The 14,480-nt window shown below is 40.4% G+C and overlaps 4 protein-coding genes across 6 annotated transcripts in view; 1 reads left to right on the top strand and 3 right to left on the bottom strand.

The window, feature by feature from the left end:
* LOC124343657 (F-box-like/WD repeat-containing protein TBL1XR1) overlaps window positions 1-14,480 on the top strand; it is a 393,640-nt gene that overhangs the window by 375,556 nt on the left and 3,604 nt on the right. The window lies entirely within an intron of this gene.
* On the bottom strand, window positions 180-6,114 carry LOC124343581 (adenylyl cyclase 78C-like). Of its 2 annotated transcripts, XM_046796953.1 has the most exons (22): window positions 5,978-6,114; window positions 5,332-5,823; window positions 4,997-5,208; window positions 4,706-4,898; window positions 4,414-4,641; window positions 4,257-4,336; window positions 4,041-4,190; window positions 3,824-3,960; window positions 3,664-3,757; window positions 3,264-3,578; window positions 2,869-3,204; window positions 2,705-2,802; window positions 2,420-2,624; window positions 2,045-2,350; window positions 1,720-1,977; window positions 1,607-1,653; window positions 1,466-1,545; window positions 1,268-1,395; window positions 1,087-1,204; window positions 873-1,018; window positions 454-802; window positions 180-385 (listed from the first exon to the last, which is right to left on the bottom strand). In XM_046796953.1, exons 1-22 carry the CDS (start codon window positions 5,991-5,993, stop codon window positions 345-347), a joined length of 4,029 nt encoding a protein of 1,342 aa, XP_046652909.1. In that variant the 5' UTR covers window positions 5,994-6,114; the 3' UTR covers window positions 180-344. The 2 variants fall into 2 exon arrangements, with proteins under 2 accessions (XP_046652909.1, XP_046652908.1); XM_046796952.1 differs by having other exon boundaries at window positions 180-802.
* On the bottom strand, window positions 6,566-13,366 carry LOC124343749 (serine/threonine-protein kinase/endoribonuclease ire-1-like). Its single transcript, XM_046797214.1, has 5 exons — window positions 13,353-13,366; window positions 7,738-7,770; window positions 7,448-7,670; window positions 6,893-7,383; window positions 6,566-6,816 (listed from the first exon to the last, which is right to left on the bottom strand). The coding sequence occupies exons 2-5, from the start codon at window positions 7,757-7,759 to the stop codon at window positions 6,695-6,697; spliced, it is 858 nt and encodes a 285-aa protein (XP_046653170.1). The 5' UTR covers window positions 7,760-7,770; window positions 13,353-13,366; the 3' UTR covers window positions 6,566-6,694.
* On the bottom strand, window positions 8,180-9,460 carry LOC124343731 (uncharacterized oxidoreductase TM_0325-like). Its single transcript, XM_046797187.1, has 4 exons — window positions 9,312-9,460; window positions 9,086-9,243; window positions 8,749-9,021; window positions 8,180-8,683 (listed from the first exon to the last, which is right to left on the bottom strand). Exons 1-4 carry the CDS (start codon window positions 9,358-9,360, stop codon window positions 8,354-8,356), a joined length of 810 nt encoding a protein of 269 aa, XP_046653143.1. The 5' UTR covers window positions 9,361-9,460; the 3' UTR covers window positions 8,180-8,353.

The raw sequence follows: 14,480 nt of genomic DNA, 5'->3' as shown, positions 1-14,480 counted from the left end.
GATCGGGATTATTTTAGTATCTAATCTTTATCAAATTGCACTGAGCCTCCCTGCCACACAGATAATTACTCTAAGACCGCCACAATAAGACCTTCCGCTTCACATAACACATTTGACATTTCAAACGAACTGGAAAATAACCAAGTGTAAATAAAAATAGGCGCCACATAATACATGCTTGATTGTATCAACCCAATTATTAATTTACACATAAATATTAAGCATTTCAACGTGTGATCCTGGAATAAAGTCGTCTGTTTGATTTCACCCCAACGTTATTCATTGGCAAAGAATGTCCAGGGCCTGCTCTCAACTCCGGTTTAACTGGATCTCGGTTAAGTCGACTATTTGGAAGATGCGATTGGTGGCAGAAGCTTTCCAAGTTCTAAGAATGTTATCGTGCAGAAAATGGTCTGGTTAAAGGCGAGACAACATGGCTAGTGTTCTCCCTACCCTTTGGATGAAGGCCAGCCTTAATGAACCCGCCTGAATTAGGCTTTGTCGTGTGTGGGCGGGGTGGTCTAGTCGGGAAAGTTCTCAATCGGGAGAATGCGGTTTTTTGGGCAGCAGCAGTTGGTCCAACTTCTCGTCGAGTTGTCGCCCTCGCAGTTGTCGAGTGATTTCGGGAGGCCATTCTGTAGACGACGGCGGCCCATGAATTTCGGACGGACGTCTGCTGTCGGACGACTCCCGTTGCCGAACTCGTTTCTTTGCCCAATACAAAGTAAGTCTCCATTTGACCTTTGCCTTTGACTTGAACGAAACCACGCGACTGCAGCTTGTATCCTCGTTCAGACAGAATCTGTTTCGAAACAATATCACAGGATTATTTTGTTTTAAAAGGATTAATTTTATTCTATAATGAGCTTTACCTGGTAGACGTCGCGGGTGACTTGAATCTTGCCCATTTGACCGGTTGAATCCATACGTGAGGCTTCGTTCACCGTGTTGCCCCAAACGTCGAACACGGGTTTACCAGCGCCAATGACTCCGCCCACTAACGGACCAACAGCTAGACCTTTAATTTCGACGTACGCCAAATAAACCGTTAGTAATTTTTAGGCGTATTACACATAATCAGCTCACCAACTCTCAGTTGAAAATTATTGTAAGAATTGCGATTAATTTCGTCCAGACGGTCTTTCATAGCCATTGCGAAATCCGTCAGAGCTGTAAGATGCCAATATTCATCGTGCTGGTTTCCCTGGTAAAATCAGGATTTAGTTAAATTCTTAAAATGTATTTGCTCGTTATTAATATAGCTTACGTTATTAGCTGTTGGGTCGCACTCGGTTGGATTGACCAGTCCAGAGACGGCCATGTAAGTAGAGCCAATGGTCTTGATTTTTTCAACAGAAGAAAACCGGCTATCGTCTAGCAGTTCGTCGAAATCAACTAATTATTGGAATTAAATATTAATTGTAATCCCTGGAATGGAAATCTGACAGTAATAAAATGATCCCACTTATGATTTCGTTGAGTAAGCGGATGCATTCCTCTCCTTTGTTGAAATCCTCCGAGTAGAAATCGCTGAAATTGGGGATGCTATCAAATCAAGGTAATTAATAATCGATAATTAATTAGGCTGAGTAATGAATAATCATACCTGGCAAACATGCAACCTACACCGTCTTTAGCTTGCGAGAACAGATCCTGTATAAAAAAAAGGGCGCGTTATTCAAATTACAAGAAGAAGATCAATCAAATAGGAATACTTGCATCATTTTTCCGTTGGTTGGATTCGGTTGCCAAAAAATAATTCGCCACATGGTCGGGTAGAATGTTTTTCAACAATTGGGTATTGTATTTCCGCGTTTCGGAAATGTCATTCAACTCTTGATCCACTTGCTGCTTGCCGAGAAAGTGCAGCCGGGAATTCACTTCCACCAATCGCGACTGGTAACCCACAACGTAAAAGAAGAGGAGGATCAGGACCAGCATAGACCATCGTTCCGTCGCATACAGCTCAAAGTCTCCCTGGAAATACATAAAACCTCTTTTTTTTTAATTCAATAAAAAATAGAAAATAATTGAAAACGTCTACCTGAATCTCACCAAAGACTTCCGGGTAAACTACCGTCATCAGAATCGTGTAAACGATGGCCATCAGAAGTAGAACGGTTGATTTGATGATGTAACTCAATTTGAGAAATGTACCCAGACACACCATGGCCAATACCCAGGTGTACATCTGATACTGAGGTAGCAGACACGTCGCTTTTACAATGCTGGTCTCATTCAAAGCGGAAGTAAAAGTGAAATTCGATTGAGATGACTCTGACCAATTTTTTTGACTCTCCAGATGGTAGACCGGCACTTGGAGATGTGTCATGTAGTCCGCAAATAAAACCTGGAAAACAATTAACAAAAGAGGATATAAGCGCAGAATTTTATGGAAATTTGGTTATTTTATTTTTACCATATTAATAATAGTGGCTAAGAAGATGATGCCAACGATGAAACAGATGTGCAAGTTGCGCAGGGTCCGGTTTTCTGTCAATTTATTGGAAACTCGTTTCATCCAAATGGCAGGTAACCAAGGTAGTTCTTCTGCCACCGCCAAAATGACTGCCGCTGTTAATATGATGGTCGCCGAAGCTGCGGTGACCCATAAACCCACCGTCCTTAAATCAAAGCCCCAAATAAATTAGAAATCGTTTTCTTTTTTTAATGAATTGAATTTAAATGGTATAGGCATACTTACATCGGGATTGCAATGAGTAATGAAGCGGCTAGCAGAATCCAAATAATAAAGACGCTGAAGGCGTTGGATTTGTAAATGTTCTCTCGCATATTGCTGAACTAAAAACGGCATGAAATAATTACAATTAAAATAGTAATAATGATAAGAATAAAAATTAACATTACGGTGGATTCCATGTCGGGCAGCAAAAATCGTAGAGTCAAAGGATGGACATGTTGGTCACGAATCTGCTTGATGGAATCCATTTCGATTGAATCATCGATGATTTGATCCACTTCCTCTTGAAGGCTCAACATTTGAACTGGGATCTCAATCGAGACTCTTTGTGAGCTGCCACTGTCGATGGAAAGGCGATCCTTCCGGAATGAGGAACTCATTGGATACGGAATAAACTCACTGGCGGAAGACAATGAGGCCAACGATGGCGCACCGCAAAGTTGCAGGTGATGTGGAGACTCATCGTCGTCGGAGATGTCGCCAATCGAAATCTGATCTTCATTCTGTTCAAAAAATTATAAAAATTTAATTTGAAAAACAATTCAAGCGAAACTCTGCATACTTTGTCAGATTGAGTATTATTAACGTCGTCAATAGTGATCCTGAAGCTGGGCAGTGGTCGGTTAGAGTCCAAGATGATCGAGTCTTCTTCTATGGATAGTCTTTTAGAAGCCACTGGAACGAGGCTATTCTCAGCTGTTTGATTCCTTATGATTGTGTTGAGCTCCTCTTCTTTCCCCCTCTGAATGTCAAATTTCGAATAAGAAGTATTGGACCGACGTTCCAGCACAAGTTGACGAAGACTCTGTCGTCTAGGTTTGAGTCGTTGCTTCACGTGTTGCTTATCGACGATCAAGTAAGTCTCCACCTTGTGTTCCTAAATGTCCGCAATGAGCGGTAGTACCGCATGTCATGATTCGCAATTAATAATTCCTTATAGGTTATTTATTACCGATTCTTACCTTTAAATAGGCGTCCCTAGTGGCGCCGTAGCCTGGCTCGATTTCGTAAGTATCGACGAGACAATCGAGCGTGGCCTTTGATATGTGGACCCGCCTGGATGAAATAGGAACACACGTGTGTATATAGGTGATCGATAACTGGCGAATCATTTAACCATACCCGGGAAGGCCACCCGATTCCATTTTATTGGCCAGGGTGACGTCGTTCGACCAGACGTCGAACTGCCACTTGTGGACGCCAAGGACGCCGGATAGAACGGAGCCGGAATGAATGCCGATCCTCATGTCCAATTCCACCTACATATTTAAATGATTCAAACGAGGATTCAAATGGGTGTGTAGCCTAATAATGAAAATGGTTTAATGCAATAACACACCCGAGTTCTCTGGCGCACGAATTGAATGGCTTTAATCATCTCCAGTCCCGTTTTGACGCAGCAGTCGGCGTGATTGGATCGAGCTTCCAGTAGCCCAGAAACGCAGTAATAGCAATCGCCCAGCAATTTGATTCTCAAACAGTGATTATCCTTTCATTATAGGAACTTATTGGGTTAAAAATAATGACGTAATAAAAGAAAAAGAAACAAATTTACTTCGGCAATTCGGTCGAATTCGGCAAAGAGATCGTTCAACACTCGAACCAGTTCCTGCGCAGTACATTTGCTAGCCAATTCTATTTTATAGAATAAAAATGAAATCAAAATTGAGTAATCCACTCGGTAATCCATTTCCTTTTTAAAAAACACTCACCTGTAAATCCTTTGATATCGGCGAAAAGAATGGAGACATTGTCGAAATGGTGGAGGAAAATCTTGTGGAAGGTTTGCGGGACGGGATCGGAGGCGACGACGGCCACGGCCGCCGCTATCGAAGCTTCCACCACTTTGGGAACGACGACGCTCCCGTTGCGATTGACTTCGACTTTGTCCTCTTCCTCGAAATATCGTTTCATCTCCGCAACCACAAATGGTGGCAACACTGTAAAACAGCAGTTCAGATGATTGTACGAAATTTTTAAATAATCTTAAACACACACGCAGACCTGATAATAGCAACTTTTCTTGTTTCTCATTTTCCCTTTCTGCTTTCAGTCGAATTTCGTAGGATCGCCACGTCTCGGCAAAGGCTTTCCTTCCGGCCCGATCCGTCAGGTATTTGGCGTACAATCCGGCGAAATTCATGGCGATGTAGAGGACCAAATCGGCGCAGCTGCTGACCGCAATGCAGTGTTCGTTCTGTTGAGTGATCGATGAAAATTGATTTTGATTGACAGCAGTCGACAGGATTTGTGTTTTGTTGATATTGTTTGAACAAGGATATCTTTATACATTACCTCCCAAGGAGACGACGGATTAATAATGACCAACACAAGGAAAGTGATAAGGTGGATAACAACTGAAGCTCCAGACGCTAACACGGCCCATAAAAGTGGCAAGGGCAACATGACGTAAGTGGCGAATATGATGAATAAGATGTACCACACCATGTGCGAGGTAAGTTGCACGCCGGTGCCACCAATTTCTTCAAAGGCCAGACCTACATAAACTAATCAACACACACAAACAATGGAATGGATTAACACCCAGATACTTTTGTTTTACAACAAGTAGCGATTTGTGATAAACTGGCGCGAAAAATTTTTTTGAATTAAATTCTCAATTTGTTTACCTTGAAAGTTCATGAGGAGCCAAGTGGCCAGGGCGGCCAGGTGAAGGTAATTACGAGCGAAACTTTTCCAACAAACGGTAAGCGAAAAAATCACGAGGTTCAGTAGAATCAAACCAGACGCAGAAATCACAGTTATAGTTGGGAATTCATCTTCTACTTGTGATTGATTAGAACCCGACGAATTGTTGTAGTAGCACTCGGACGACGTAGGACATTTGACATGGGTCCCGGGGGAATTCCCGAGTTGGTGCGTTACAACAAGCACGGCGGTGATGATTTTGAGAACAACGTCAATGGCGTTGACGACAATCAGCGATTTCTGGCGCTGCCAGTGTGAATATCGTTGATAAGTCGACTCGAGTGAGGCGTCTTTGAAACTGGTGCTCACCACGTTTTGCAACGACGGCAAGTAGAGGACGTTGTACACTTGGACACCGCCGCCGGTTGGTTGGAATCGAGCCGTCACCGAAGCGATCGAAACACGTGACTCCGCTTTAACATCACGATCATTAATCAAATAATAATGAATGTAAGATGACATTATTTGATATTATATGTTTGCAATTAAGAAAAACGAGTTTTGAATAAGTTTGTTAAGGAAATGAATATTTCTGTTGAATCAAATTAATAGAAAAAGGATGATTACCATTAAACGAATCCATTTTCGAGTGTACTACAAGGATGCAGAGCGTCTATTGAACAGTTATATAGGCCTCAGCATACGAGGAAAGTTGTTGGCGCAGTGTGACATGTCGCCGTTAGAAAAAAAAAAGACTGGGGAAAATAAATTTTGGAGTTTGACATTTGTAACGATGATAGCCTTGGGAGGAGGGCATATATGTTTCCCTATTCCCGTCCAAGTAAATGAACATTTGAACAGTACACGTATGATTTGATGTTGGATGTTATAATATCAGTCCTTATCAAATAAGCTGCACGACCAGTTATCATAGTTTGGAATCTATAATTTTATCACCATTCTTTTATAATATGTGATTTATTATAAGATCTTAATAATAAGATCTTAATAACACTGCTGGGATTTGGCTATAGTACAAATTCTTTAAGTTCAATATAATGAAGGAAAAAATAAAATGACGAGGAGTTTTCCTTATATCACCCCACATTATTTGATTGCAGTAAGATCTAAGATGTGGGTGTGCCTTGTTTTAATGGCTTCCAATTGTTTTGAATAATTCCGCTTGGCCGCTATTAAGATTTCGACATGGTGGAAAACCTTGAAAAAAAAAGTGCAGAGTCTCTCCGGTATTTATTGCAGTTAAATTACGACATGCAATTCAGATTGAAATGAACAAAAAACACTAGATTTTTATTTTCTCTGTATTTTTGGCTCGCGTTTTGTCTAAGTTTTGGTCAAGTGTGGTGTCAAAGTTTCAATTACTCGTTCTAACGTCCAGCGATCCTGCGGGACAGTTTGCGTCATTCCGTCAATCATTTCGTAGGCGTAGTGATCCGGCATTAATGCTAAACAAAACCGGTCAAAACAAATCAATTATTCTCAAATTATTCGCATTTAAATGATAATGAATAGACTGCTCACCGAGGTGCAAGTATTTCTTTCCGTAAACGATATTGCTGGCGATGGCGTAGGTGATTGGCGATCCCGGTTTGGCGAACGGGTGATCACCTTTTTTGATGTAACAGAAGAACATGCAGCCCAGTGAAAAGACATCGATGGAGACGTCGCATCGAATGATGTCTCTCTCCTCTTTGCTTTTGCCTTCCAGCTGCAGGAATTCCGGCGCGCAGTATATCCGGGTGCCTCTGGGACCGCTGCTCGTCATCGAGAAGCTTCCAGACGGCCGGAAGGGTTTGCAGAAACCGAAATCGGCGATTTTCAGGACGCCAGACGTTGAAATGAGCACGTTCTCCGGCTTCACGTTCCGGTGGACGAATCCTTTGGAGTGAATGTACTGGACGCCGCTGGCCATTTGATGTAGAGCGTCGCAATCGGATGGCATGTTGTCTGCCATGTATCGTCTCCGGATGTAATCGTCAATTGTCGCCTCGCACAGCTCCAGTACGAGAAATCTGTTATTCATTCGAGAGGTTTGGTCACGAAATAGATTTCATTAAATCACAGTTTGCAACTTACTTGAAATCTTCGTTCTCTTGGACGTGAAGGAGTTTGAGAACGTTCGGGTGATCTAGCTGTCTCATCGCCGTCTCTTCCCTGTGAATGGATTCTTCCAGATCGTGGAGTTGAATTCTTTTGACGGCCACAGGTAATCCGTTGAGCGTTCCGTAGAAGACGCATGCAAAGGTGCCTCGCCCGAGGATTTTATTCCTCTCAAAAGTCATGATTGGCGCTGTTTGAACTGTGTGTGGATATATACAATTTGGTCATTTACTCAGAACACTTAAAATGTTGTATAAATAACTTACCTTGATCTAAAGATTCTTCCATTATTCTTATTTATTAAGATGTTTGTTATAGAAACGTAACAAAATCTTGACATCCTTCGCTTACAGTTACTGACAAATTTATGTTACCGTTAGAAAACGCAGACGCTTCCTTATCTGTATTTCAAATATCGTTATCGCTTATCTTCTATCTACCTGATAAAATTTTTTCTGCTTTCAAGGCTCATGTGTTGAAATTATTTTTTTTTTCATCATATTTTTTCATTTTAAACTACGAAGGACTCAAATAAGCAATAACTTCCTGGTATCCGAATTTCTGTAATGTATGTTCCCAAGGACGTAAATTTATTATCTGCTACGAAATACATTTTTTCTAGGTATACCGGTATGCATCATTCATTTCGTGCGATTTCGTGTGACACCATACAGTCGTCTTTGAACCAATTTCAAAAATACACTTTATTCTGACGCGGTTGAAATATATTTTTAATTATTATGTAATGAATACAGGCAATTGTTAATTAAGAAGCCTAGAAAATATAACCGGAATCTTTTCTTTAAGTTTTATTAGCTTGATAGCCTATAGTGCGTGCCAGGTGCGTGCTGTCAAATTTAATTTTGATTTGCCATTTTAATTTTATGACGAGACACAACGTCCCCCATCAATTGGCAAAGTGACTCCAGTCATGAATGAAGCCTGTTCTTCGGAGGCCAGAAAAGCGATGGATTTGGCAACTTCTTCCGGGGTTCCGGCTCGACCGAGAGGGTGGGAGGATTTCACGCGTTCTATCATCAAGTCGTGGAACTCGGTCGAGAATCCGGCGTTTTGAAAGATCCTGGTAGAGTCGATAAGGCCCGGACAAACGGCGTTGACCCGAATTCCTTTGGAAGCCAATTCGGAAGCGGCGCAACGAGTTAATTGGGCAACGGCAGCTTTACTCATACAGTACGCAATCATATCGTTACACTATATATTAACAATCAAAGTTCAAATCAATTATTCAGAATTCGTTATCAGTATATTGCACGTACCGCACGCAATCCGGCCACGCTGGACACGTTGACAATATTTCCTTTGGTTTCGGCCAGATAAGGGATGACCAATTTATTCATTAGGACAACCACTCGACAGTTGATATTCATCACTTTGTCAAAGTCTTCCATTTTCAGGTTTTCCAGTCGACTGCCGCTGACGATTCCGGCGTTGGCCACCAGGACGTCAATTCTCTTGAAAGTTTCGAACGTTTTCTCGATGTACAGGTGGCAATCTTTCTCTACAGTCAAATCGCCAGTCATCGTCAGGATCTGATTGCAAAATGTATAAGTTTCAATACACGTTTACTAATATGCAAATGGGATCGCCACTTACGTCATCTGAGGTGAGTTCAGGATTGGCTTTCAGGCATCGATCTTTTGTGTCGGCCAGTCCAGCTTCGTCCACCGGTACATTCATGGCGAACAAAGACATCCGGTAGCCTAAAGTTGCAAACTGGATTGCCGCTGCCGCACCAATCCCCGAACTCGATCCTGCAGGATGAAAATTTTACTTTCGAATTAATTGTGACAATTTACGGTTATAGATGATTTAGGCCTACCTGTGATGAGGACAACTTTGCGTACATTTTTTTCCAAACGTTCGGTCATCGTATTTTGTTTGCTGTAAACAGTGATTGCAGCAGAAGCAGAGTGATTAAAGAAAAAAGCGTTCAACTGGCTTTGTTTTTGTCTGATTGTTTGACGTCTTCGCCATATCGTTGGAGTCCTTATCATGAACTCGATAAAAGTGGAACAACATTTTAGAAATTGCTTAGCACAGCCAAAATTGTGAGTTTGTGAAAAAGGAAAAGGTGGGGGTTTGTTGTTTCACATACATTTTCCGCCGAAATTTTTACTGACTCAAAAATGTGAAATACTTACTGAGGCAGCAGGTCTTCTTTCCCTTAATTTCTTATCACATAATCTCATATAATCTTTCAACAACTGCTTGAAAACCAATGTTTTAAAGTCACGCGAAAACATTTTGTTTTTGTTTAAAAATTAAAAAGACATATTTTTTTCATGTCATCGCTCATTTCTTATGGACAATGTCAATGATTTTTGGTTCTGTTCACGACGGAGTCGTGATTTGAAATTTGGCGCCCGATCGTCATTTATTTATTTTTCTGTTTTGTCTCGCCGGAAGTCAGGACAAGTCAAAACTTGTTTTGTCCCATCCCTCTCCCATTTACATGTTCTAGGTGGCGCTTTTCTCGCCCCTTCCACCGCGCCCTTTTCTGTTGTTTTTATGTCACCCTACCCCTAATTCGAGGCCTAAGGAATTTCGCCTCGTTTTCGCCAGTCTGGCCGCAGCAGCCCTTTCGTATGGTCAGCCTCGTCGTTCGTAGTTTATTTTAAAAAAAATGAAAAATAAATTTGAAATTTGGCGCCCGATCGTCATTTATTTATTGGTCTACTTACTTATTTATTCTTCTTTTACTAGACCATTAATCAATGTAAACATTGATTTTGAATAACAATTGGCATAATATAAACAACAAATATAAAAAATAGTAGGATTGATACAAAATTTAATGTAAATAACAGAACTGCCCCTTCACCTGCGCCAACTGCTTTCTAGCACGACTCGTTGAGTCAACTCATCCGCTAAAAAGCGGGATAAGGTGGCCCTAGCACTAAAAGAATAATAAAGAAACATTTAGAAAATTTAACATAAAATGAAGTCAAATACAATGAAAATAAGTTGAGGAAAATGCACGCCGACGTAAATCAGTAAGTTTGCGTATAATACATTAAGAAAACATAAATACTTCCTGGTTTACGTTGTTGCGCGCATTTTCCTTAGCTTCTCCTCCCCTTGGCGCATGTTTATTTTCCCTTGCAGAATTTCCCTCGCTCCACTCGCTCCCACTCTAACCAGTTCTTCTGGAGGACCAAACAATTTTAGGACGTTGGGATTTATAAAAAGTGAATCAATCTGGTTATTGACTGCGCAGAGAGTGAAATGCATAAGATGATAAGAAAAATGTAGTCTGAATTTTGATAGGATTTAGAAGAATGTTGCAGCATTCATTTTTTGGGACTCGGAGTTTTCAAGAGTTTCTCCTCTTCCCAGCTTTCTATAATTTTCGTTGGAATGTCATATCTTTCTTTCCACGTAAACCCTGCGTAAACCCACTCCATGCTACCAAGAACTTGGTTCCATTAATGCTATAATTGTAAGAAATATTGAAGTGTTAATGTTCAATTCAATTATTTCAATGGGGATTGGGGAAATACATGTTTTCAATAATCTTCATTCTTTCCGTCTTCTTGGCTTCATGTTTCATGAGTCTTTCAGTTTCAGAATCCATTTGAACAAGTAAAGCATCAAATGCTTGAATCAGGTCAGGGCAATCCAAAGAAGAAGGTGATTGACAAGTCTATCAGTCAACATTTTTCCATTCTCCGCCTCGTGAGAGAAGGTCAGCCAGGTTCTGTGTCCCTTCGCGGAAATGGATCTCTGCGCCGAAATCTCTGATCTTCGAGGGGTTTTGTTGGCGGCTGTTATCCAACATGTGGCGATGTCAGACCAGAGTGTGAATCAGACCAGATGTGCGCTTTATGATCTATCCGATGTTGGTCTCGGATATACTTGATAAGTATTGACGCCATCAGGTTGCTCAGCAGTTGGATCCGAGGGATGGTCAATGCTTTTTTGGGAAATGGCGCCACTTTTGATTTTGCTGCTGTGAGGGCGATAGTTGTCCCTTGCTTTAAATAGGCTTCAGCTCCGTACCCTATCTCGCTGGCGTCGCAGAACTAATAACGTGCTTTCTGCTTTGATTGCAAACGCTATCTAACGGCAAATAAGTTGGTAGAAAGCGAACTACTATCACGGGGTTAAATCTGTGAATGGCTGTCGGGCTGTGGGTTGCTGCCCTACTGTATTTAGCCGAAACGTTTGGCTTCCCTTCCTCTATTTGTTTTGCCCCACCCAAATAAACCTATAAGTACGCAAAGGCCACCTGCTCAAAGTGCTCATGCATTTGGAAAGCAAAGCTGCTATTTGTTTCATTTGACTTTTTGTACAACAATTAATTTAGTCCGCCTCCTAATTTTACACGATAAATTAACATCGGTCGCAGAGGTATACCGAGGAGAAGAACTTTCCAACATTATCGTCAAGCAAGATGCAAAATGCTTACTCTGGGACTCACCACCCTCCAAGCTCGCTCTACCCTTTGCACATCCGTCTATTCACTAATTATAATGGTTTAATGGAATAATAATCCATAATAACCCGGTATAGGCAAAATTGTAAAATGAACTTTGGGGGTAACGCCAGTAATATAGTTACATAAATAAGTGCTGTTCTTCTTCTTCAAACAAAAAATGTCAGGACATTGGATTTATAAAGTTAATAAATTTTGGGTATTTACAGAGAGTGAAATGCATAAGAAAATTGATTGGATTTGTAATAAGTAGCATCTTAAATTGTTAAGTTGCTGCATTTATGTTTTGGGACTTGGAGTCTGCAGGAGCTTCTCCTCTTCCCAGCTTTCTATAACTTTCGTTGGAATGTCATGTCTTTCTTCCCACGTAAACCTAAACCATGCAATCAAGAACTTGGTTCGTCAATGCTATATAATGGAAATACAAATTTAAGTGTTAAAGTATCATAACAATTAATGGGAAATTACCTTTCTTCAATAATCTTCATCTTTTCAATCTTCTTGGCTTGGGCCATGAGTCTTGCAGTTTCCATGTTGATTCGCAGGAGTAAAGAATCTAAAGCTTGAATCAGGTCTGGGCAATCCAAAGTAGAAGGTGATCGCCAACGAAAACAATTTTTCCAAACAACCTTGTACTCGAAAGCATCATTACTTTCCCTAGTTATTTCAGATTAAATTATTGTCAGGGTAAATACCACATAAAGATGAATGTGAAACCAAACATTACCTGCGTTCTACAATTTGTTTGACCTGAGTAGTGTTGTCATCAACAAAATGTGTGGAACTTGAAGCCATGTTTGTGACTCGAAACCAATTAACGGAAGAATAATCGTCAGACTTGGATCTTTTTAAATCGTGATGTGGTATTGACAATTTCAAATGTTCAACGCACTTTTTGCTTTGATGTGCTATCTAACGGTAATTGTAAGAAACCAAACTACCATATGGTGGATGTCACGAAATTTCACGGTGTTTTCATATTTCTTTTTTTTATAATTTTCATACTTCCTCAATGCTGAATCCCAAAAATGCCAGTTGTACTGTTCGTTATCTTCCACGTCTTCACGATCATCATCGAATGAATCGTATGGAACTAACGGAACAGTTTGGGCAACTGGGATAACAGCCCGTTGACGGAGTTCCACTGTATCTTCCCGGATAGGCACCAAGATATATCATACCTAGAACTCCATTCAGCAAGTTGTTCATGCTCCGAAGGGGTGATGACGATGTTGAAGGATACGCTAACTGAAACGCCGATGGACTGCGGGAGATCGATGGGTGAAACTGTGGTGTTGGAGCGTATAGTGGAGTCAAGATATGAAAAAAGGGGGTTTAACAAATTGCACACTTAATGTTTTTCATGAGCTTTGTTATTACTATAATTTTATATTTGTTGTAAAAACCCTCCTCAGAAATAATAATTTTTACTATAAAAAAATAGAAAAAAATGTAAAAATTAGAAAATGTATTAGAATTGTGATAAGAAATAAAAATAATTTTTTTACAGCTAATAAATGTTCCCCGTCTTTTTATTGATCAGAGATCAAATTTTAATGTTATAGCTTTAACGATGTTTTAGTAATTAAATATACTGTGAGGGACTATGCCTCAAATTTTATGAAATCACCAAAAGGTGTTTACAAACAAGGGACCTTAATGGCGGATAGTCCCTCCGTAAACTCATTATATCTAGTCATGTATTTCTCCTAAAATTTTGATCTTTTGTACAAAATTAGTTAAGATATCAATTTTCCTAAATTTAAAAGTCGTTTTGAAAAATATTTAATAGCTCTTAAGTTATTCATTGTTTAAGTTCGCTGAAAACAATTTTTTTCCGCTCTGGTTCATAAAAAAGCCGCCGCATACAGGTGGCGTTTGGTTGTTGAAAAGTTAAGAAAACAAACAACCAAACGCCATCTGTATGCGGCGGCATTTTTATGAACTTAAGAAGTTTTTATGTTAAGTGTTAAGTTTTTATGAAACTTCTTAAGTAATGGGCTAATGGCTCTGGCACGACCCTTGAACATCTCGCACGAGCCCGAACATCTCGCACGAGCAAAAAATTATGCATTTTTTTATTCAGACTCTATGTATTCATTCATTCTTTCATACATCACATTCAACATAAATTTTTTTTACTGGCCTGAAAGTCTTCTGGCACTGGCCTGGGACTGGTCTGAACGTCACGGTCACACATCCTGTGAATGGCTGTGTGCTGTGTCGGACCATAGCCTATATTTAGCCAAAATGTTTTGGGTTTTGGCAAACGTTGTCTTCGTCTACTGGTCAGCAATATATTCGCGCCATCATGAGCTTTTTCATGACGTAGCAAGTAGCCAACATGGTCGCGCACTATCTCGTCGTCTCGATGCTTTGCGACGAATCGCGCAGTCACTTTTTCTACTGAGGAAAGTCGACTCTTATCGACTGTCTATAAGAGTCGACTTCTCCATTAGAGTGTGCCTTTTTGAATGCTAGCTTGTATTTTTGCTTTTTCTGCTGAGGAAAGTCGACTCTTATCGACTAGTCTATAAGAGTCGACTTGTTCAT

This window comes from Daphnia pulicaria, chromosome 6 (assembly GCF_021234035.1).
Source record: "Daphnia pulicaria isolate SC F1-1A chromosome 6, SC_F0-13Bv2, whole genome shotgun sequence".
In the NCBI taxonomy this organism is placed as follows: domain Eukaryota; kingdom Metazoa; phylum Arthropoda; class Branchiopoda; order Diplostraca; family Daphniidae; genus Daphnia; species Daphnia pulicaria.
Note: the sequence above shows the minus strand (reverse complement) of the source record. Positions and strands in the feature narration are given on the sequence as shown.